This window comes from Oenanthe melanoleuca, chromosome 11 (assembly GCF_029582105.1).
Source record: "Oenanthe melanoleuca isolate GR-GAL-2019-014 chromosome 11, OMel1.0, whole genome shotgun sequence".
NCBI lineage: Eukaryota > Metazoa > Chordata > Aves > Passeriformes > Muscicapidae > Oenanthe > Oenanthe melanoleuca.
This window is the reverse complement of record NC_079345.1, coordinates 8,925,465-8,949,994: the sequence shown is the minus strand read 5'-3', so window position 1 is coordinate 8,949,994 and position 24,530 is coordinate 8,925,465. Positions and strand designations below refer to the sequence as shown.

The following is a 24,530-nucleotide window of genomic DNA, read 5'->3' as shown; positions in this document are numbered from 1 at the left end:
GTGAAGCAAATCACAACTTCTTGTGATCAAATCTTAGCATCTGAGAAAGGGTGTTGATTTATATTTTCTTTCATTTCTTTAAGCATAATCTCAAGAACAGCAGTTTTCTTCTGCACTTCATGTTTACAGGGTGCTATTTCACATGCTTTACAATAAACCGAAATCCATCCTGTGTAAGTTTAATTCTTTTGTAAGAAATAACATGGAGACACTCAAGTTATCAATCAAGCAAACTGCAAAACTCCATCACAGTCATTTTTGTGACCAACAATATATTTCCAACTATCTATCTCTCATGATCCCCCTCCAATCCAAGGGTACTTGATTCAAGAGGATTGGTGTTTTACAATGTCTCATGCATTTTTTAAGCTGAAAAGTTAACTTAAATCAACTTCCAGCTACAATAAAGTCTAGTTACACAGCAAAATTTCCACAGGGGGTTTTTCACTTTTATTTTTCAAGTTGCACTGCCATAGTTCTACTTTGCTCTTAGTGCGATTCACAGCAACAGACTTACTTATCAGGAAAGTAAACATCTTTACAGAAGCTACAGCAAAATTAATTTCACACATTGCCAATGTCGACCCAGCTCATTGTAATATTAAAGCACATGCTTACGTTTCTCTAGAATAAAAGCCAGAGAATGGAAACCCCACTAATTAAGTTTTGAGTTCAATAAGAATGATAACACAATTCAGAGACTGCTCTAGAGCTCTAGTCACAGAATCTTTTATTTTAAGCTAACAGGTGTCCAAAGTCATCACAGGAGCCTAGTTTTTGCAAAAAGGAATACAACTGTTTCTTAACTTTAAATTTCTAACAAATATTTTAGTGTTAATAAAATATTCATTTCTCAATCTTTTTTGCCACACTCTGCCCACTGCAGCTCTACAAAGAAAGGCAGCAGAAGGAAAGAGAAATTAAAATATTTTGAAACTGAAGTTTGGGGGAAATGGGAGAGTTGGTTTTAGTTTTGCTTTGTCTCTCATCAAAAGGGGTGATCATTTGAATTTCACTTCCCAATATCTTTTGTTTAATATTTATCCCATAATTCACATCTACCTTCACAGCTTGTGGATTCAATGAATGAAGGATAAATAAGCAAAGCAGCTGTTTGTGAACAAAGCAAGGACAGAAGTACACTGGAGCAAGTTGTGAACAGTTTAAAGAACATCGTAGATTTATCAGAGCAAAGCACTGAAACATGATTTGTAGAATGAACATGACTTCTGACTCAAGACTCTCTTAGAATACATGTCAAGGTGTCTTTCAGAGCATCAATATTTCCCACCTTTTATTGGAATAAGGTTGTAGCTAACAGAAAACAACATGGTATTTCTGCAGGAAAGAAAAAAGCTTTTCCAGAGCAGATAGGAGATGGCAAAGATGTGAATGTAAGGGAGAATTACTGTTTCTAATTAAGAGACACAAAATTTCCACTTTTAACCACAGAAATTACAAAACGAGACAGGGCTGACATCATGTTGCTAAAAAAATAATCTTTAATCAGCATTTTTAGTTCTGGTCACAACATTGCTTTGCTAACAGTATCAATTCTAGCATCTGTGCATCAGTCTGAGGCCAACTGCTCAGGAAAGAAGTGCTGCAAGAGATTGACAGAGATGTTGCCCTCATTTGGCTGCACTCAGCTACCCAAGAACTTAATATATAACTGAAGAGTGTTGGTTTATGGAAAAGAGAAAAAAAATCAAGAAAACCAACATACAGACTGAGGAAGTGTGCAACCCTTTCAAAATGCTCCCAGGGGAAGAGAGAAACAGCACAGGTTTGCAGACAATGCTGAGTATCCACACAAAGTTTTCTAAGCCTGCTTCCCTGTTAACAGCAAGAACAGATAGAAGCAGTGCACACATAATTACTGTCAAAATAGTAGAATACAAATCATAGAACCATTTAGGTTAGAAAAGATCTTCAAGATCATTGAGTCCTACCATTAACCTAACAGTGCCAAGCTGACCACTAAACCTTGTCGCTAAATGCCACATCTACACCTTAAAATCCTTTATGCATCACTTATTCCTCAGCTACTTTTGAAAACCCTGACAATAATTCATTAACACATTTCCAGTGATTTTTTCAGTAGCTACTTAGAGCAAGTTAGAGGAAAGTTCAAAGTCTCTGAGGATCATGCAATCCAACAATCTTTGTATTGAAATTCTTCTACCCCCTATTTTGCTGTCTTTCAATTACTTAAAAAAACCCTGCAAGAACAATTTCAAGAGAAATTCAAGTATTCAGACATAATATTATAGCTGTGGAAACATCCAAATGTGTTAGTGACACAGTTTTCAAACATGGAACATCACTCCCTGTGAAGACAGGCACCTCAAGCTATTCTGGAAGGTCCTAGTAAAGTTTATTTGTCCATATATGCTAATCCCAGACTTGGAAATTAATTGCTAGTGTTAAACTTTGCCAGAAAAATTAGCAACATCTGCTATCATAAAAAAGTCTACTCATACCCATTCTCAAACCACTGGGCCAAATTATTCACTTATCTTGAATATTGGCACTTCTAGTTTTAAGAGAAGATAGCCCAGCTTGCCAAGGGTACCACACTTTTCTGCCTATAAGAAAAAGAATATGCAGCTTTAGACAAATTCCTTCATCTAATTCCCAGCTCATTCTGAAATGAAATGTACCTAAATACAGGAACAAAGCAAGATTTCCTACAGGGAATACTTGAGGAATTCAGATAAAAGTATTGCAGCCTTTGGAGAATGGATTCACATGATCTACGTATGTATATTTCTGTGTACATATATATTTAATATACATAACAGAGGAATTGTGATAGTTTATGCTATCAAGTCTTTCCTGGACTTTTTGAGGGAATAGATTTGAGTGTTTCAATAATAATGTAATAGGCTACAGAGCTGGGTAGCACTAAGGATTTGTGAAGGGAAAAATAGTTTATCTGTGCCATCAAAAACAGAATTGTAATTAAGATTCTGAAAAAAGAGTTAGCCATAGCTAAAAAAAAAAAATCCACACTGCTACAAGGAGCATTAGCACATCCTTAATTCCCCACAGAAAATACTGATGACATTCCAATAATAAATATGCAACGTAATTTAACCAATACTCATCTAGTTTATCAGTGAAAATAGGGGCTATTGGATGTTAATAAATATGAAAACTCTACATAAGGCTACCTGCACACAGGACACTCAGCCCTCCTATAAGAGCAGGAATCTATCACCTACCTGCCCTGACAACCTTGTGTCTACCAGGAAATCCTCTTCACTCACTGCTGATGCCAAACCAAGGCCACAGATTCACATAAATTGATCAGTGCCCTACCTGTCCTAAAGTGTTACCCTCCTTTCACCCACTCCTTAGTGCTACAGCTGCCCTCAGGAAAACTTCTAATCTGCCATACATGCATAGACAGAACAGAACCACTCCAAACCAGAACTGCCTTCAACTCAGAACAGTGCCCTGCTCCAGCTCACTTTGCAAAGACTTCTGTGCTGGCAGGATGCAGGTGAGGGAGGGCCATGGAGAGTGAGAGGTGCCAGTGAGTGTTCATACAGCAGCAGCTTGAGCACAGTGCAGGGGCAGAGTTGGCTTAGGCTGGTATTGCCATCAAACGTGTTGGATCATGAAAACACAACCAAAGGGTGTAGGTTCACAGGACGTGAGTTTGGACAGCAAAGCAGTTTAAAGTTCCCACCCCACCTGCTCATTTCAGTGATCCTGTTTACAGCACAGCTTCACAAAGGGTTTTACTGACACAACAAAAAGATGGCAAAGTCTGGCGTAGGGGCAGGGGAGAAGCTGGCTTCACTGCTAAAGCCAAATCTTGTGAAACAACACCCCAAGTATTTGTTGTGGAAAGAACAGCCTGTCTAGTGACACTTGCCAAAGGTTTGCCAAACACCTGCTCCAAACCATCAGAACTCAGACCAGCAAATACTCCAAACACTGTTAGAAGTTTTATTGAGGTGATGCAGTCACCAAATAATCTGAAGTTGGAAGACCAACCATAAGACTAAAAAAAAAAAAGTGACCCAGCATTTTCAGATTTTTTTCTGCAGTTTGAGGACTGAGAGGTGTATTCAAAATAAATTTAAAAAATCATTTATTCAAAATGAAGGTGTGACAGCTGGCAAGGGAGCCAAGAAAACTTTCTGCTAGCACGTTGTGAAGAAGCTGCAGAACAAGTTTCTCTTCAAAAAAGGGTTGTAACCAGTTTATCAGGTTAGAGGAATTCATGAGTTCTTCCACCTCTCCCCCCATCCTATTTGTTTTTAAATGCTTGTTTCTTGCTGAATTTGCTGAAAATAAATTGCACCTGCAGCCCAGCTGGATGTTCAATAGGCATCCAAATATGTTTGAGGGAAGTGGCAATTTGCTATCAGCTGATAAAGTGGCAACCACTCAGTATTTTCAAGCTGAGCATTATTTAGGGGAGAGTGATGGGGGAAAGGCCCAGTTTTGTTTCTCTATTTAAGAATACGAATCAAAATATTCACTGATGTATTTGATGCAATATATTCAATCAGTAAGACTAGGAGAGTCTTTAAAAATTTTTTTAATATTTTAATGTCAATCCATAGGTTAAAATTGAATGCTTTCAGTAAGTCCAAAAGCAAAGCCAGGTCTCACATGAGAATGTCTCCCTTTTTATGTATATCATTTAAAGAAAGATAGTAATTACAGCTAAATACTGCAGACAGTTCTCCAAAATTATTAGCTCTTCTTAGACTCATCCTTTGTCAGGAAGACATGCAAATACTGCTTTGCAAAAGGAAAGTAACATGTCTTAAGGCAAGTCATGCTGATTCAGCCAGGTTTTCTGTATGGGAGGGATTAAGTAATCCACAACACTTTCAACTTCATAAGGGATCTTTAACTTAGAGCCCCCGTGGCAACAATCAGAGAAGCACATGAGGTTGTCAGCTTTTTGATGACAGAGTAATGGGGCTGAGAGAAAGGCAAAGTTCATTTTGGTTTTGCTCTTTAAAAGCAAGGTTCCATTCCTGCAAGGTTTCAGAGAGCAACCTGAGAATAATTGCTCTCCCTTAAGAGCTTGCAAAGTGGGAAACTATAAAGCTACAGGAGTTAACTAGAATAGAAATAACATGCTAAATAAGCTAGTCGTGTGATTTGAGGATCTGAACAATGAAACCTGGCAAGAATGCCCCAGTCATGCAGGAAGAAAACTATTCCCCTTGGTAAGGGGTGTACCTGATGCATGTTTAGAGGCTTAGATCACAGGCTCAAGACACTTCCAAATACACACTTGAACAAGAGATCTCTCACTTATTTTGTTAAATAAAAATCCTCACAGTTTTCTACTCAGTAGCATTCTGCAACATCTCAGCTGTGAGTTCACCATTTCTAGTCTCACATCAGAGGTAAAGTTATTTGGAACTAAATGCATCAAACAAGGTGCCCCCCAAAGGGCACACATTTTATGACTTCAGGTAACTATTTCCCTGACATTTGTACCTACTCCACTCCCACAAAGGAAAGCTATCACAACATTGCACATCACCCATGAGAAAATACAGATGGATCAGGCAGTAGTGCCTGTGGAATCAAATGCTTGTTACCCTGGACAAGCACAATGTTTAAAACATTGCAACAAAACAGAGCATACACTGCAGCAAAAAGCTTGGTTATTTGAGGGCACTGTGCTTCAGGAGCTTATCTTGTGAAATTACAACAACCAAAACTTATTGATAAGGAACCTTATTTCAGAATATTTCTTGAGAAACTCAAATAGTAAGCTGTGCAAGATGTAACATTTTAAGAATATGAAGTAAAATTGAAATGAAGCATCATTTGATGAAGTGACTGGTTAAAAGGAGGGTAAAGACTTGAGCACTGATTACAGGCCTTTGGTAGACCCCATCATTGCTGGAAAGTGAGCTACACAGCAATAGGAGACTTTCTGTGGTCAGGGAAATAACTCCAGACCTACAGAGGCTGATCTACTGTTTACCAGCTACAAATCACTGATTCAGAACCACAGAATGTTTGAAGTTGAAAGAAGCCTCTGAAGCATGGATAAAAGTTACAATGGATTTGTGCTCAGTGATTCTCACTTCCCTCTACGTGTAGAGACTGGGAATCCAAGGCAAAAAACAGAAGCAGGCACCAAAACTTTCATTTACATGATTGAGATATGTGCTAAGGTGAGCAATTTTCAGCTGCATCATCAATTTTCTACCACAATCCTGGCAGGGTGTGGAGAGCTAATTTCACATACTCTATAACATTATCTCAAATCAAGGTACAAGTCTACTTCCCTTTCCTCCTGCTTTTCAAATAACCACTTCAACTACCTGTTGCTTTTGCTAATCAAAATGCTTAACTGAGAAAGAAAAAAACCCTGTATATGTTGTCACCTGACTCATCCTTAAAATATATGATGCAATTAAAATATCCCATGGACTTGTCTTCAAAATGCAGAAAAGGATCTACTATTAAGGAATATAGAGTTTTGCTGTTTGCCACCAATGCAAGTGGAAAGTTGAATTGATTCTCTCCTAATTCCCACAGGAGTCAGGACACAGAGGGGAAGGGAAAAGAGTTTATGTAAGGTGTGTTCCAGAAGACTTATGATGGAACTGGCCACATCATAACTGGAATCCAACAATTAACAGCAAAATCATTATTTAGTTGCATAGATATGCAAACAAAAAGGAAAAAAATTGTTGTTTTTCAAGAGTCTCTACCCACCTACACACAAAGGTAGTATTTCCTTTCATTTGCTAAAGCAGACCCACCTACAGTGCAATTTACAGCAATAAGATACAATCTCTCATAAAGTATTGAGTATAATTAAAGTGTGTCTGTTATAAAGGTAAACAGAGTGTACTAGGCTAAGCTGTTCCAGATGTCTTTAGTGCAAGATCTGGGACAAGATCAAACCTGCAGCTGCACATTTTCTCAGGGGTTATAATAGAGCTTTAAAAAAAAAAAAAAAAAAAAAAAAAGAAAGAAAGAAAATCACCTCTCGGTCCAGCATTGGTCCAGCAAAACAAATGCAAGTAGAACAAATACCACTGCAGTCAATGCTGGCAAATTTTAAGCTGCACAGAAATTAAGTGTTCAAAGACACTCCAGTGTGTAGTGCTAACCATGCAGTATCAAAGAGAGTTAGGACCAAGTCTGCCAAGTTATCTGTGTCACCAGAAGTTACAGCAACATGAACCTGTTCTACTGCCTAAGCAAGTTTCTTGCTGAAACACACCTACGAATGATTCAGACAAGGTGTGGAAAGCCAGGTTTATATGTTACACAAAAATGTACTATTGTATTTTTCCATTCAAGCACATTTTGTGCTTAGAAACGACAGTCAAAGCAAGCAAACTTTTGGGAACTGCATTATGTATACACTATTTGTACAACATTTTTTTTAAGTAACTTAAATCCTCTTGAGCTGTAAGTACCATATAAATTTTAGATTTATTGTCTCAGTGCAAAAGTAAATGAGCCAAAGAGCAAAACTACAGAAATCAGAAAAAAAAAATCAAACCAAATCAATTTTAAATTCAGTCATTAGCTCATCTGGAAAAGAGTGATACACAACAAGCATATCTGATGTTACATGAAAGGTTTTGAAGATTTCAGCTGATTGTGAAAATAACAAATAAGGAAAAGTTTTTTATATAGATTAGAGCAGTAAACCTCTAGATTAGAACGTACCATGTGAAGGCTGAAAGTTTGATTAGCACTGCTTTATTCAGCAGTACTCTTACTGGCCTACACTTTTAAAGCTTAAGAAAAGCTTGGAATAAAAGTAGACCCATCAAAACAACCAGAAGTCAGATCTTCCAAGGATATATAGCATCAGCTTAAATACTCTGGTATCACACATAACTGTTTCAGAATTATGGAGTTCCCATTTCAAATGGTTCGGGTCTCTTTTGGCTTAAGTTATAAACAAACATGAAAACTTGCTACTGATTTCAAAATGAACGGCAAAACTAAAGTCTATTTCCTCTTTCAAATCCATTGAATCTCGTTCACAGGCTTCACCCCGAGGAGCCCCTGCTCCCAAAAGCAGCACCTCACCTGTTGAAGAACCCGGTCCAGTGGTTCAGCTTTGCCCAGTCCCTCTGGTGTTAAGCCACTGACTTCGCGACACTGGTCACTTAAGTCCAAGTTGTCTGCTTTCACCAGGGATTTGTGTAGTGTCCCTACCTAAAAACATTTAAGAAATTATGGACAAAAGTGAGGAACAATCGAATTAGCTCTGTATAGCAATGTGTTGAGACTGCGGAAAAATCAGAAAGGTGCAGTATCACCTCCCGAAAAATGCCAGGAGAAAACGCATTTGTCTATTTCACAAATCGAAACCTTTGGCCGCGGTTTCTCTCCCTCCCACCCCGGAGAGCCACGCTCTCTGCTTCGGAGCATCCGAGCCCATTTTCATGGCAGACCTTTTGCAGTCAGCACCGACTTTTACGGGAGTTGTTAAGTGCGAAGGGAAGATCATTTAATATTAAGGCAGTTTCATTAATCCACTAATGAAATTGATAGTCCTGTTTGTTTTATCAAAGCCCTTCATCTCTAGGGGGTTACTTAAGATAGATAGGGCTTTTGGGGAGGAAAAAGATTTTAGGTTGGCCTAAAAATTAAAAGAAGTCAATATTCTCTTAAAGGTTATCCAAACATTGGTTAAACAAACAAAAAGCAGGCCCAAAGGGTCCAACGGTGAGCATGAGCCGGCTCCCAGGGGAGCGAGCACGCTCGGAGCCACCCGGGGCAGCTTTTTGTTTTAAAGCTTCAAAAATCCGTAGGCATCCTCGAAGCCGCTCATGATTTAAGACGGACGGGGCAGTGGGGTGTGGAAGCGGCCAAACTTCCTTTAAAAGTGACTTCTTCCCTGCAGACGGAACAGAAGGAGCTCCCGAGGCAGCGGCCCCGCGCCTCCCCTCCCTCGGTGCATTTGTGAAATGAACAAACGGCTCCGGCGGGCGGCGAGCGGCCGGCGCTGCCCGCTCGCCCCGCGCCGAAACGCGCCCTCGCCCCGGATATCGAAGCCATACCTTCTTGCTGTGTAGATCCACAACTTGCCACACCAAGAGAATTAGTTCCCTCTCATCCGAACCCAGTTTAGCCCCATATGCACCAGCTGTTGCCCCAAACAACACCACCAAAGAGTCACTGTGCGAAGCCGTCATGACCACAGGGGGAAACAACTACAATCAAAAGCAGAGGTCAAAAAAAAAAAAAAAAAAAAAAAAAAAAAGAAGAGAGGAAAAAAAATGCAAAAGAAAGACACAGTAACAAACAAGAAAAAAAAATAAAACCAAAAAATCCCACAAGGCTCACCCCCTACCTCCAAGTAATCAAAGGGAAAAGGAGCGAACGAGGAGTCACAATATAAAGAAAAGAGAAAGAGCTATTTAGTAGATTGGGTGTTTGAGGGGAAAAAAAAAAAAAAAAAAAACAACAAAAAACATGGAGAAAGCAAGCTCCCATCTCTACCTGTTCCCGGTGATCTCCTTCCCGGGGCCGATTGGGAGGTGAAATTAGCAAGCTGTGGGTTTCTTTCCCTCTGACATCATGGCAGAAGCTCAGTCTGGGCTTGGGCTTTTTTTTTCTCTCTCTCTTTTTTTTTTTCTCCCTTCCCTCTTCCCCTTCCCCTCTCCTGAGTTACCTGCCCTTGGTGCAGCTCATGTGACTCTAGTCAATCTCCCAGTGGGACAAGGCCATTGGGCCTCTGGAAAAGGTGTAGGAGGGACGGAGGGAGAATCAACGCCTGGCTGATCTGGCCTGATTGGTTTTTGAAGGAGAGCAAGGCAAACTCCCTTTCTCTCTTTAATTCTGCCTGCAGGAAGTGCCCGTACCTGCTTTCAGCCCAGCGGATCCCGCCCGCTCTGCGCGCTCGCACCCGCGCCCGCGTCGGGGCAATCTGAGCAGTACCAGCACACTTGCTACAACAGAATTTACCACAGCATTGAATTCCACCAAAGAAAAGTCTTTAGCTGCTTCTTTTGTGCACGTTGCTGTGTGTGTTCCCAGCTACCGACACCAATGTTAATGTGTAATGAAAGTGTAGTATTCCACAAGGATTTTTAAAGGATGTTACAGGCAGAGAGTACTTCGCAGTTTAGGCCCTATGCTTCATATAGTTTGTAAAGATGGATCTTAGTAAAACTTTTTTTTTTTTTTTTTTTGAGAATGATGTATCTAGGCACTTTTGCAAAAACACAGTATAAAGACCTGCATTTTCCTACTACAGCTTTTCAATAAGGAACTGGGAGTTAACTGCAGTACAAGATGGGAAACTTTTCTCCACTCCTCTCTTCTGTTTCACTGGTGAGACTACAATGGGAAAGCACCACCTAGTTTAGCTGCTGTGAAAACACTCCTGCTCAACAGCAGCAGCAGCAACAATGTTTGTGACATCGGGGACTGACAAAATTTTCAGAGATATTGTAAAACTTAAATTGATTTTAAAGAGGAAAAAAGATCAAAAGGCTTCTAAACTCTTTTGAAAGTATTTTTTCCTATTGACACCACTGATGAGTTACTAATGATTTTTAAAGGCCAAATGCTGCAAGTTAGACTAGTCAAAATTTTTCTTTTGTTTAATTAATTCTTCAGTTTATACTTCAATATTAGTGTTGTGTTGAAATAAAGTTTTTACTGAATGAAAATTGGTGCTGCTATTAGCTAATGATGTCTATCCTGGGAAAATGCAGATCTGGCCATTTTACTCTGAATATTTGATGGCTTAAATTATTAAATCATATTTTCTCATCTTCTTTTAACATTCCCATTTTATAATTGATTAATTATAGCCGTTATTGTGGAGCTCCCTCCAACAAACACTGGTTCCCCATGCTAACACCACCAGCAAGACTAATTCCATTTATTTCAGTGGAAATAAATTACAGTTCAAGGATGCTTTCCAATGTGAAGTATCTTAGAATTCGTGTGTTACAAGTATTTACCTGACAGAGGCCATGCAGGAAACCTTGTACAGGTGCATCTCATTGAACATCACAAGACAGTTAAAGACCTCTCAGCTGTTGTCTTTGCAGCTCATGCAGTTTCCTGAGAAACAATCCTGAAAATCCATTGTTACAGAAAGGGCAAATCCCTGAACAGAGATGAAAACTTTAATCTGTAACATATATATATTTATATATTCAAAATGTTTTCAGCATTGTATTTTCTACCATTGCTGAATTTATGCTACAGCTGTATTTTCCTCTGCCAATGCATTTCTAGAAGTCTTTGGTAGAACAAAACCCCATTTCTATTTCTTTTGGTTAGTTACATCCTTTGGATAAAGTGGCAATGAATCAGTGTGACAGACTTATTGAGCATGGGATGGTTCTTATCCCTGAAGTCTGTAATAAGAACCATAACAATGCATTAACTGCAAGTGTGAGAACTGTTCCTCTTTTCCAAACCTGTTCTCCCCCTCCCAAACTCACACATATCCATGGATGGGGGTGTTTGGAGAGAGGCAGTGTTTGTACAGATAAGTGTAAACACAGATTAAGTGTAAATACACATTTTAACTGTAGCTATGTTCACAGAAAAGATACCAGGCTGTTTCAATTTAGCTGTCTTCATGAGAATGTCATTTTGTAGCACTAATATGTGAGTCCTTCATACACAATGGGATTTTAATCAGCAGATTTCTATAAGAGATCATACCCATGATAAATTCTTGGCCAGGTTGGCACATACACTCACAGGCTCCAATGAACTGGCTCAGAGAATGCCAATACATATGTACTGGTAGAAAAAGGATTGTAATTCACTTAGAGCAACATGTTAGATTAAAGAAGTCCTCCTCAAATCAATGTCAAAGACCCTTGAAAACTTATTTGAAATCTACACATGGTATCAAAGGCTGGTGAGCTCAAAAGCTTCTATGCTTTTTAAAATTATATAAGCTCATCTCACAAAATGTAGGTTCTCTTCACAGAAGGCCCATCTGGTTTCTACTTTTAGACAATCTTAAATCATATAATTCTTCTGTTACTAATTTATCTGAGCCATTCTAGCTAAATTAAATTAAAACATATTCTAAAATGTCTTTTAAAAATCCTTAAATAAATGCAATATCACACATTTCAAAGTTATCAGATTATGCAATTGGCTTTTCATTCATCTTCTATCCACAACCCTCCCATTCTCTGCCCTGAAATATACTAGCAATTTATTGATCTAGAAAATCTAGAGGAATGACATTGTATGTCTCAACAGAACAGCAACAGGATCCAGTTCCTGAAAAACATATGTGACAAGCCCTTGTACACTGAGCATAAAAAAGTTAATTTGTAACCAAGATCTTGCTGAAATAAAGAGTTATTGCTCACCTTTAGCTTTAATCCTGGCAGGCATATTTATAGAGGTATTTCTTTGTAGGCTCCATAGGAGGATAATGTCCCATAAATGTAACTGGGTGGAAAAGAAAAGTTTTAAAGATGGACATTCATTGTTATGGTAGCTCAGTACTGTGATTATTCTGTTTCTTTAAAATAGATCAGTTTTACAGTTAGAGCACTTGAGAACACTGAAGAGATTCATTAAAACCATTGTGTTTGCAATAGGTAAATCTCTAGTGGAATTTTCATTCTTAAAATGGAGGAAAGGAGGAAAATGATGATTCTATTTAACCTTCTAAAATGGTTCAAAATACCCTGAAAAAAGTGAATTAACTTTAAAGTTTGGTCTAATTTCAAAATTGGTGACAGTGGCAGGACAAGGATGTGCACCAAAAGATGTCCAGAGCTCTTCTAGCTGTATTTTTTCCTATGATTTTGAGAAACAGAGATATTAAAAGGAATAAATATGGAACCTTGGTATTTCTCTGCACAATAAGGATAGTAGTAAATTCTTTGCATGCCTCAGCATCTCCAAACTGAAATGGCACTAGAAGTAAAAGATTTGTAAGTGATGTAAGATTTGTAAGAGAAGACATTTAGATTTCAGACCCATTCAGTCCTTGGCTCCTGGATTGGTTTATAATATAATGTAGCAATATTTGCTGAAGGAGGAGCTTACTGTAACTCCTGAAAATAAACCCATATGTAAAGAATTATCTGGCATCCTCTCTTTAACAGCAAATGAGTGGGAAAAGGCATGGGATCAAGTGCTTAGGAGTGTTCTTTGATTGCTGCCCAGAAGTTTGGAGAGATCTGATTTTTTGGTCTGCCAGGTAGGTGTGCCATGATTACAATGCACTGTAGAAGCCTTGAAATAATTTCCATTGAGATATCCACAAAAGCTCAGCAATCTGCAGAAGAGCTTCAGAACTGTGGTTCTGATGGATTGTTACCCTGCAGATACCAGCACCATCAAGCCACACTGGAAGCATTCACTTAGAATCCTGTACCAGTTGGAATTTATTTCTATTGGCTTAAAGGTAAGTTAAAACATAAAATTGGTGACTAGACAAGATAAATATAAATGGAATTACTTCTCTTATTTTACATAGCTTCTCTTCTGTATGAGATAACAGTCAATGGAGTGGTTAAATCCTACAAAGGTTTTATATGTGCTCAGTTCCCATTGGAGTATTGGTATGAGCTGTTTAGCCAAGATCACACTTACCAGGCTTTTGAAAAGCTAAGCATTTACCTTTCCACCAAACCAGTAGACAGATCAAATGTGCAAGCATAGTAGTCTCTTTCATAAATATTATTATAGCTTTACATCAAAGTTAATAATAAGTTTACAACAAATAAGCTGAATTTCCTTTTTTTTTGTTTTAAGATTGAAAGTAATGCTGTCTGTCAAATAATTTAATGAACAGTTTTCTGGACTTAGAATCACTGAAATTATTGCTGACAGGGACCTCTGCAAACCCTCTTGTCCAATGCTGGCTTACTGCCAGCACTACATTCAACCAGCCAGTATTTTGTCACAGTCCAGCTGTGATTTAGAAACCTCCATGGATGACCCATTCCAGTGCTGCACATCATTGCTGATGAGAAACTTCCTCCTGGTTGCCAATCTGATCTCACTGCTAAATTTTTAAATAATTCACTGCAACTAGTTGAGACAGGATCTTTAAGCTGTGGTAAGTTAGACAAGCCATGTGATACAATTCCTGTTACCTAATGAGATGAATATGCAAGTACTTCCTTACCCTTTCAATCTACCTTACCTGTGATTCAAAATTGACTTTGTGCAAAGCTTTATTGCCTTTACAACCAGCCTAAATAAATTTGTTGCAATTGTTTATTTTTTTTACTAGTCTCAGGTATAGTATAATATGAGAAAGAAAATTCAAAGGAAAATATCCTTTTTGTGGCAGGTTTTTAAACAAGGCTGATGTTCAGTCTTAGATCAAAACAATTCTATATACTAACCCATTCCCTCTTAGCTCATTGAAAGGATATAGGAGTTTCCACATCTGTCAGTGTGGCAGAATACCCAACAGTAAAAAAATTGCTTTTTAATAATAAAGTTAATCTAGTGAATTATTTGTTACATAAGATATAAAGGAAAGAAATTCCATTGCCAACATCCTTGCTACCATCACTATTACCCTAGTGAAAGAAGTAAAACCATAAATTGATAACACTATCCACTGCAATAGCTAAAAGTCAAAATGGGCTCTGTTTTTCACTAGAATTTACATTCTATTAAATAGAATCATCTTCTGAATTTACAAACAACAAAATTTAAAATTACACATTTATGGTTCAACAGGATAAAGCTATATCCTCTTGGGAAAAGATCAAGAATTTAACTCCTCATAACAGTAAATGAGAATGAACCTAATGTCTACATAAAGCATTCAATTTGGGCCATTTGGTACTTTATATTTAACAGACCAACTCAGAGACTTCCAATCATAGCAGTAGCAAGACAGGAAATTCAGTAGTGCTTTACCCTTAGAGAAATTTTTTGCAACACTCCTTCAATGAATCAATGATATTCAGCCTGTCATATTCCCACACACAAAACTGCATTCACACTGCACAGCTAGAAAGTTCTCAGCTGTTCACTGAACCACAAAATCACTGATGTTTCAGAGTGAGAAGTGGCCACAGCCATCTGGAGCATTGCATTCCAGTCATCCATTTCCAATCACCTTTGCATGTAAACACTAAAAACAAATAGACAACATAAGAAATGTAAAGGGCATTACCTACATCAGAAGATCTGCATGCTCCACACTGCTCTCACTTACTGAGAGTTGAGAATCAGTGCTGCAGTATAGCAGAGGAAATAACTGATCATCAAATACAAACAATGGTATACTGGAACCCCAGGTTATTAGATGAAAAACAACTGTAAAGTTTACACAATTAATGATGAATTTATGCTGCTTACATCTTCTCAAGCTTTACTAAAAACTGGTTGATACTGGGCTCTCTCACAAGATTATTTTGGCAGAAATTACTAATCTCTCTCTGCTTATTCAGATTGTACCACAAGCTCTCAGCTGGCATAAAAACCTTAATAAAAAAGGAAGGTGTGTTCCTATAATATTTTATTACCATTTCATTTAACTACTCTAATATTTAACCTGTTTCTTCATTAGAATTTAATTAAACTTGTTCCACATACAGATATGCTAATACACTTCTTTTTCTCATCACAGTATAAACAGAAGTAAAATATAAATGCAAAACATAAGCAAAACTTAACCACCTGTTGAAGTACTTGAGTTTTAAAAACATTTCTTCTAAATGTATAATCTGTATAATAAATTTATGAATGCAATTATGTGCATCCAAAATAGACATGATAGGACCTATCATTCAATGATTTCCTGATCTTTCATCTTGGTTATGGTTATTTTGCTTCACTTCTACCAGCAATTGTTTCATACCTATGACAAGGGGATTTCAAACACACCCTGTGTCCTATTCTATCCAACACAAAGAAGTAGCAGAACTCTCATTTTTTTTTTTTTATTTCTGTTTCTGTTTTCACTGTCCCGTCTTGAAAGTACAAGTTCTTTAAAAAGTCTTGTCTGACTCATGACTACCAGCCTCTAGCAGGACTAATGCCAATTTCAAGGAAGATTAGATGAGTTTATTTTCTACTCTACCATTTGCAGCTTGATAAGACAACTATAGCTTTTGCAAAATAAACTGATTTTTTTTCTACAGCACCTCAAAATGTAATTGCTTTCATGGAAGGCTGTAATTCACATTGAAATATATTATATAGTTACAGTCATGTCAGTAGAGCCATCAGATCCTCACTCAAATAAATTTCCTTGTTCTATTCAACAAATGCTCTTGTCACTTTAACCCCGATCATGATTAAACAAGTATCTTTCTTCTTTGGCTATGATGCTGGATCTTACACACTGGAGGTAAGATAGAAGTTGTGTCCTTACAGATACATCTAGCTGATACAGGGGGGTGATACTGTTCCTGAGAATAAATATTCTCAAAGAAACATGTTGCACAGTCAGTAAGTGTATTCAGACAGAGAGAAGACAGGTATACCTAGATTATTCCTTTTGGCATACTGTAGAAATTTTAAGGCGCCATATGATGCAATTCAGTGCATTTTATCACTTAACAGCAATAGAATTGCTTTATAAGCACAGATAATAACCAAGCACATGCAAGCAGCTGCAATTCCCTTTGCAGCAAGCTGGAGTTGTGATAATATACCCTGACAGAGCTGTTTCATAACTGCCAGTTGTACCCCACCTCCTTTCCACAGCCCTCTGCTAATGTGGCACACCCTTGTTTGACAGGAAATGTCACCTTGTGTTCAGCCATTCCTTGTTTTCCTCCAGTAATTATTTCAGTCATGGTGCGACACAGTTAACATACATTAAGATTTTGCCTTTTCTACACTGAAATACATGGTGGTGAGGAAAAGAAAAAGAGCCCTGGGGCACATGAGAGGAAGTTAGCTGGCACATTCTGGGAGTGGCTCTGCAGTGACTCGGGTGAGTGCACCAATAACGCTCCGGCTCCGGGTGAAGTAGATGGCAAGGACATAATTAACTTTAAACTACTTCTTTCCAGGCTCTAGTGCCCTTCTTTGTGTGAGGAGGGAGGCTGAGGAGTCCAATCTGCTCCTCTGTTCTCTAAAGTGGAGTCATTCGCTCATTCGGTTCAGTCACCCTGCCAAAAACAAGACAGTGACTCCTGGGAATGGGAAACAAAAGGGGTACTTCATTAATCCATGGCTTTAGGGCACATCAAGCTTTTCTAGGTCAGGCACCGTTGAACACCTGCAGCCTCGCTAAGGGCAGTCAGGCCTGCTGTCATTGTCACACGAGTCACGCTGGGCAGCATTTCACACCTACTTTATACAGACATAAGATGTAAGATTGTGAGATCTTCCTGTGTCTTCAGAACTCTGGATTACATTCTATCTATGCAGGAAACCCTATCAGAGGATGCATAAAACATCACGTTTTTGATAAATTAATGTGTAAATTTCTCCTTTTCTCACAACACATCTTGCAAAACTGACTTGAAAAACATTTTATATTTTGCACTGTTATCAAAAGCACAAGATTTACCTGTCCAAACCTTGTGAATCTGTTTGGTTTAGGGGAACAGGGGGGAGCCCACCACCTTCAATCAAAGATTGGCTGTTTTAATCAAAGAGATGTGAACATCTTGCATTCTCAACTTTTGATTTCCACAAAGCCTGTTTGTTTTACTTAGGGCTAGCAGTCCCTGTTGCCAAGGAATTGCTAGGGAGCTAAGCCACACCTTTATGGATATACTTAGCACTTCCTGCTCTGTGCAGCTTTAAAAGCAGTCTCCTCTACTCCAGAGAGATAATTGGAGGTTAAAAAAACAAACATCTTAAGATCTTGCCTGGCTGGCAAAGCCACCTGACTTTGTACTCTTGTTCAATAGTTCACACAAGGTCTTGGGGAAGTGTTTACCATGAGATGTATTTTCCAGAAGAATTCAATCTTTGGGATGGTGATAATATGTTTCTTACCCTTTCATCTGTTTGAATCCAGAGCTTCCATTGGTGGCTGCTTTGTGACTACAAGAAAATGAATTGGTGGGTTCCTCTGAAATCCCTCTAGGCTGGTAGAGATGCTGTAGGCTGACTGGTAGCTCCAGCACACGGGGTAAGGGTTCATTATTTGTAATACATGTAAACAACCCTCTGTGTTCTGAGGCAGCACCGTGGTGTAATTGCTAGACTACTTGCATCCTCCTTTTTCTGCTTCATCTGTAATTTAAAATATTATACAGAAGGATTTGTCAGTCCTGTTGATGCTCAGTATTTACATAAATCACAGGAAGTTGTGTTTGCTGTTTGTTTGGGGCTTTTAACATAGTTTACTTAAAGAAACAACTTTTAAATACACACATTCAGTACTATAAAACAAATTTAAGCACAGAACTCATTGCTGAAAATTAAGGTGTCTGAAAATGCCTAAAGCACAGGACATTCATATCAGAAACCTTCTTACTGATGAATCAGTCCCACAGTTTCATAGATTTCTCTCTTTATCCATCTGTCTGATGCAGAGTATAAAACTATCTTTTGGTTTTTTTTGTCACTGCATCCTGCAAATGGGACTTCAGACTCCACTTAACTCTTCTTACAGTTTTCCTGATGTTACAAATGATAACAGCTTCTAAGGCTTGGGTGAATAGTAGGGATGATTAATAAGATATGGTTACTGGCACAGCAGTGAGGTGGAGTAGGTGTGAGTAATTGTATTCTGTGGGAACTTAATCAGAGTCCTCTGGTTCATGGGCATGAAAGTATTTTGTATTCTCAGCATTTCTAAGAAAGGACAGAAAATCAACAGGATCTTAGTGCAGGTTTCCTTTAGGATTTCTATACAGAAAGATACAGGCAACAGTGGAAAATCAAAAATTTGGAATAAAAGTTACTTTTTTTTTTTTTTTTTTTTTTTTGAGAATGAAAGCTGCAGTGCACATTAGAATGATGTAGACTCAAAGGCAGAGGGAAAGGATTCTCACTTGAAGACTTAGAACTTGTTGCACAGGCCTCAAAGCACTACAAGGAGCAGACAATGCATTTGAGCATGCAGTTTCATTGTTTGAAAGGAACAGCAGTCTCCAAATACATTATTGGGGGGCAGAGAAGGAGCTTGTGAGCATACACATAATGAAACTAAACTAGTGGGTGTAAAGTAACTGCCAGTTTCATTTATTTGCACAGTTTATCTGTAGTAGCAGCCAGGAGGCAAACAGCCTGGACAGCTGGTGTGGGGGAATAGATTCCACAGCTCTGCAAGGATTTCATGTGAAGCAATACCCTCTAACTGGGATTAGTTACCTTACTCAAGGCCAGGCTCAAAAGGATTTACAAAACTACTATAATCTATATATATCCAGAGTCATACAGTAACATCTTCATTGTTCTGTGGACAATATGCTGCATCAGAAAGATTTGTGTTTTTCTCACATGCAGAAGAGAAAACACCCCTTCCTTAGAAAAATCATAAAGGATAAGGGACTGGTAATATGGGGATTAAGCAGGCAGGATTACAGTCTCAGCTGAATAAAAATAGTGTATGACAACTGACAAAAACAGTTAAGTCCCTTTCAGGAAAAGGGATTACTAAACCAAGAGTTCTGCAAGTCACACCCACAGTTCCTGGTTCTTGGACAACAAATATCCATTGTCAAATATTGCTATTTAACATAAAATGGGCTCTCTTCTATCTTCATGTGCCTTTCCACAACACAAGCAAGCCCAGAGGACAAAAAGCATTTGCCACATTTCAACAGGGAGCTTGGTCTAGCATTGGTCATGATGGTTTGTAAAACGGTTTAGGAATACTGAGGGAAAGGATGGGCCCTGGAATGCTCTTAAACTCATAAAACCACACTTGCTACCTTTAATATGGAAAAAGAAAATATGTTTCAAGATGTTGTAATGTATCAAGAAAAATTAGTATGGGCATGAAACACTGAGGAGTTTATTTGATCTACTCTCCTTGACTGAGACAAAAGACAGTAATTTCAAGAGCATTGTTTGTACATGAAGGAAAATCAGAGCTCAGGGATCTATTTGTTTCTTTAGCCCTTTAGAGAATAAAGACATAGACTGCTTGAACTGCTTCAATGGCTCCAACATCAAATTTCAATGAATCAAAATATTAAAGTTCAGTTTCCTAATCTATTTACTAAATAAAATACATCTTTCAAACAAGACATTAACATTTGGATAGCAAGCTCATCAAAACTGATGATGATCCCACATTACAAACAAATATGGATGTACATCTACATGTACATATACATAGCTCCTTTGTAACATATTCATTTTCATTCCTCACCTTTCTGTTCCCTCAGAGTTTTCAAGTTTGGGCCAAAGGCATATACTTCATCTGTTCTTGATTAGCATTTCTGACTTCTTTAATCTTCTTTTAGTTCATATTTTTCTATCTTAGTCTCAAGTATCTGAAAATACAGAACATGAGCTGAGTACACAGCAATGCAGAATAATCAAATGTCTGTAGAGATCACAGGTTCCCCACAATAGTATTACAAATATAAATTGAATATATATTTCACACATCATTTCACACAACATAGTTGTTACTGTCTCTCACTGCTCTGCAAGGAAGCAATACTTCAAAGAAAAACTGCCTTAGTAGTTTGAAATTTGCATCTGCTATAAGGCCATTTATACTTAATTTCACGTTTATTTCAGTGTGACTCTATCATTTTCCTACCAGCAGTAGATATGGCCTTTTTTAGGAATGACTGCATAGGAGAAACATGCTCCTTCCACATGAGTGATTCTTTGTGATACTTTTCCTCCACCCCTCCCAGCAGTGCCTTCATGTTTAAGCACTCTGAAGTTACTATAGCTGTGCAACTCTTGCTCATTGTGTAGCCCTTAATAATTGCTTTCCATCTGGATGATGCTGTTGCCATATACTCTGCATAAGGCTACACCTTAAACACCTAATAAAATGAAGTTCATGTCAGAACAGCAAGGATAACTTCTGAACTGCTTGACTCAATGCAGTTTTTTTGTATGCTGGTTATGAATAACAGGTATTGCAGGAGGAGTGCATAAGCTCTTTTCTTTTTCTCTTCATTACTCCTTCCTCTGTGTACACACACCAAAATATGGCCACTGTTGTAGTCCCTGTGCTTCAGTTTGATATCCTTGATATAACAAGAGGCAGAAGACTTTCTGAGGATTCAGGACTGGGATATCTGCTTCCACTTGACAATAGCATGAAGTTATATTTTAGCCAAAATTCAGAAGACATTTTGTCAACAAGGCTTTTGGAAGGGGATGAGGATATAATACCATTGATAAAGAGCACACAAACCAATTCTGTGTATAACAAGCTAACAAGCCAACTCCAGCATCAGGCTTTAGTCAGAAGCTGGATCACAACTGAATTTCTTTTAAGGCATGCAAAAATTCCAAATGTGATGTAAACTGCATTCCTGCAAAAGATTTGGTATGTCTTAGTATTTGCACAGTTTCTCAAGAAGTTTCACTGGGACATGACAGGTATCAGATGAGGAGGCAGCATTCAGCACAGAGCTGAATTGTTGCATTCAAGTTCAACAATGCTTCCTGTTAACCAGACTCAACAGAAGTCAGCAAATAAAAGACTCTCCTGGGGCTTGTAAAAATTAATTTACTAGTCATGAGCAGAACATGGGTGAATTCCTGTAGAAAGTTAAAGCAAAAGATTTATTGTCATTACTTCTTATATCAATTAGCCATATCATAGTTCCTGGACTCTGGATCCATTCTAAATAAAGAATGCATTGCTAGTGTCATATTCAATGTAACCTATTCCTTTGCAATATTTAGATGCATTTTATTCCACCACAGAAAGCTCTGCAGTGATTGCAGGTTTTAAGGACATTAGTTGTACTTATCTTCATTTTCATTTTGAGCTTTCCAAAATTGTGTCCTTTGCCCACTCTAAAGGGTAGAATTATGTTAATGGAACATAACTGTCATTTAGTCTCTAGAAGGCCACACATGCTCAGATCTCCAGTCAAATGTGCTCTAGAGAGCTGTTCAGCCATGTAACTATGAACCTCTTGCATGAGATGCTCTAGAAGATGGGAGTGAGACAGTGTTCCAGAGCAGTGCTCTGCAGTTACTGCCTTGCCTTCAAATAAACTGTGCTATCAACTGAATCAACATCTCATCATGCTGAGTTTTCTCCTCTGTATTCATTAAAAAAAAAAATCTTAATTTGTATGTTGTTCAAGAAATAGTAGAGGTAACCTTAAGCTGTACCTCAACTATTTTTATGGTTGGATCACTGAGCTCATCTAACACCATTCAGACTTGCAAAGTCAATCTTATATGATGAACTTCATGTGAAGAGATTCTAGCTTTTGCTTCTTTTACAAAGTATCATAAAAGAAATCTCTGCTCAGAATTGCACAACAGCTTTTGCCTCTTCTTTCTCTTTTCTTCCTTCAAATTAATTCTCATAATTCTCCTTAATGTCCTGGGAAAATGACAGTCAAATTTTAGCCAATGATGAGACTTTCCCCTTTCCCTCCAGATTTGTGTGTTCTCTGGGCCAATTTGTATTTTTTACCCTGGAGAGGAATATCAAAACAAGTAGATGTATCTGAAACTTACAGTAGGCATGTTCAAACAGTAACAAGTCTCACACTTCTTTTGCACTACAAAGAAAACCACAGGATAATAAACTCATCCAATTTTAAGTATAAAATATGTATGTTTATATACATATAATAATGACATGTGGGAATCTAATACAAGACTTTCATAATATAGAGGTGATAGACAAAAGCCTCAAAGAGCCCTTGGATATTCTTCCCCTTTCCCTTTCCCTTTTTAAATAAACATTTTTCTTTATAGCCCACCCAGAACTAGGTCTCCATTGAAAATGTTCTTGGGCAGTGACTGCACAATAAATCCAAAGCAAGAGGACAAACATATTCCTGCACCACTGTACAGTTTGTCTCAATGAGGCAGGTGGAACAAAATAATATTTTAATTTGTTAGAAAAGAAAAATACCTGAATATTATACATGAACTACAGCTCAAAACCACAAAAATAGAGGAAAAATTTACAGTCCATAAGAACTTTCAGCAGTAGCAGTATCTGTTAGTAAAAACACTACAGCCTGTATATTAAATGATAAATGTCAATTTATTTGTTGAGTGTAGCTTACATCATTACTTTTAACCCTCACAGCTGAGTAATAGAGCATCCTCTGCTTGAACATTTTCTATTATGTAGATCATGTAGTCAAGCTATATCCAGAAGGAAAACACAATTCAGCTCTCATGTGGCCTAAAGCTAACAATTTTTCATATATTGTGTGACTTGTAACTAGCTAACACAGGAGTATGTTTGAATAGCTGGCCTGGCAAAGACCTATTCAGCCTCAGAGTAAAGAAAATGTTTCCACACCCAGTATAGATCAACAGGTCTCGTGTGACAACATATTCAAGAGTCCCAGCAGCATTGCTGAGAGAATGCTGGACTAGCATTTATGAAACTGCTGAATTCTTACTGAACTGATGCACTGCTCTGCCACTTTTCACTTTCCTCTAAGAAGTGGGCATGATAAGATGACTGCAAAACTGGCTGAGGGTGTTTAAGTCTCTTTGTGTTTGTTTCATTGCATCCTTGAACCAAGGAAAATTTCTAAAACTTTAATATTGAGATATTAAAAGACAACAGGCTCATATGACCACCTGCAATTTTGAGTTGAATTCTGAACTTAAACTCTGCTCAGAAAAATCTGAAATTTTACCTTTTCAGGTAAAGCTTCTGAACATAATTTTTGAAGTTAAATACTGCAGCTAAGCTGGTTTAACAGCTTGGCATTGCCAGAAGTGGGAAGCCCTTGTTGTTTCCCCACACTTCTTTTTCCCAGCTTTAGGTATCCCATCTCTTTGTATGTGCTGTAGTTGTGGTCAGACTCTGGCTGAACCAAAACCACTTGTTAATGCACCAGTAAAACCCCTTTTGATCACCAACCAGGCTGTTACTGCCAGAACTACTTAAACAGAGGGGCCACAGTCAGGAGGGAGAAAAAAAGAGTCTCCTTTTAGCAAACCATAAGACTGGCCAAAGCCATAATGCAGCCCTCCTTTCATTACTCACACAATGTAAAAAGATGATTTGATGTTTTTAATCGGGGGTTTAGAACTTGTTTTGGCAAGTCAGTTTTCCGGGGAATTTTTAGAAGCCTTGACTCCCTAACTATTCTTTAGCTAAACTAAGTCACAGTTTCACAACTTTTTCTTCGTGACAGGTGGCTGGGGCCAGAAATGCCATTTTAACTGTAAGCTGCTTTCACAAGTACTGCTGTGAAGAGGAATCACCACGATATCCTGCCCTTACAGGGTCCTTCAAACAAATACTTTAGTGTGACAGTAATGCAATCACAGACTTCCTTAAGGAAATTCCTCGGCTTAAGTGCTGTGGCATACATTTTAGTCAGTTTAGTAGAGACCATATTGATCTAAAGACAGAACAGTAATGTACTTCAGATGCAGGTACAGAAGGACACAAAACAATAAAGTGACACTAAGCAGCCAAATTCTTAATGGGTCAGGCACTCATAGCTACTTAGAAGTATTTTGAAATATCCACGGCAACTACTGCA

At 38.1% G+C, this 24,530-nt stretch overlaps 1 protein-coding gene and 1 long non-coding RNA gene across 6 annotated transcripts in view; one reads left to right on the top strand and one right to left on the bottom strand.

Annotated features, from left to right (window-relative positions):
- The window catches only part of ESRP2 (epithelial splicing regulatory protein 2), a 42,331-nt gene extending 32,655 nt beyond the window's left edge, over positions 1-9,676 (bottom strand). For 4 of the 5 annotated variants that reach the window (XM_056500576.1, XM_056500578.1, XM_056500579.1 and 1 more), the window contains exons 1-3: positions 9,472-9,664; positions 9,030-9,182; positions 8,053-8,181 (exon numbers count right to left, since the gene is read on the bottom strand). In XM_056500576.1, the coding sequence (XP_056356551.1) occupies positions 8,053-8,181; positions 9,030-9,164 (264 nt within the window). In that variant the 5' untranslated portion in view covers positions 9,165-9,182; positions 9,472-9,664. Of the gene's footprint in view, positions 1-8,052; positions 8,182-9,029; positions 9,183-9,471 lie in introns of all 5 variants that reach the window. The other variant, XM_056500577.1, reaches the window with a different exon arrangement.
- A 7,039-nt stretch (positions 9,677-16,715) lies between these two features.
- On the top strand, positions 16,716-24,257 carry LOC130257824 (uncharacterized). Its single transcript, XR_008841388.1, has 3 exons — positions 16,716-16,879; positions 17,918-18,031; positions 24,177-24,257. It is a non-coding gene; the product is annotated as an uncharacterized LOC130257824 (long non-coding RNA).
- The last annotated feature ends 273 nt before the right edge of the window (positions 24,258-24,530 follow it).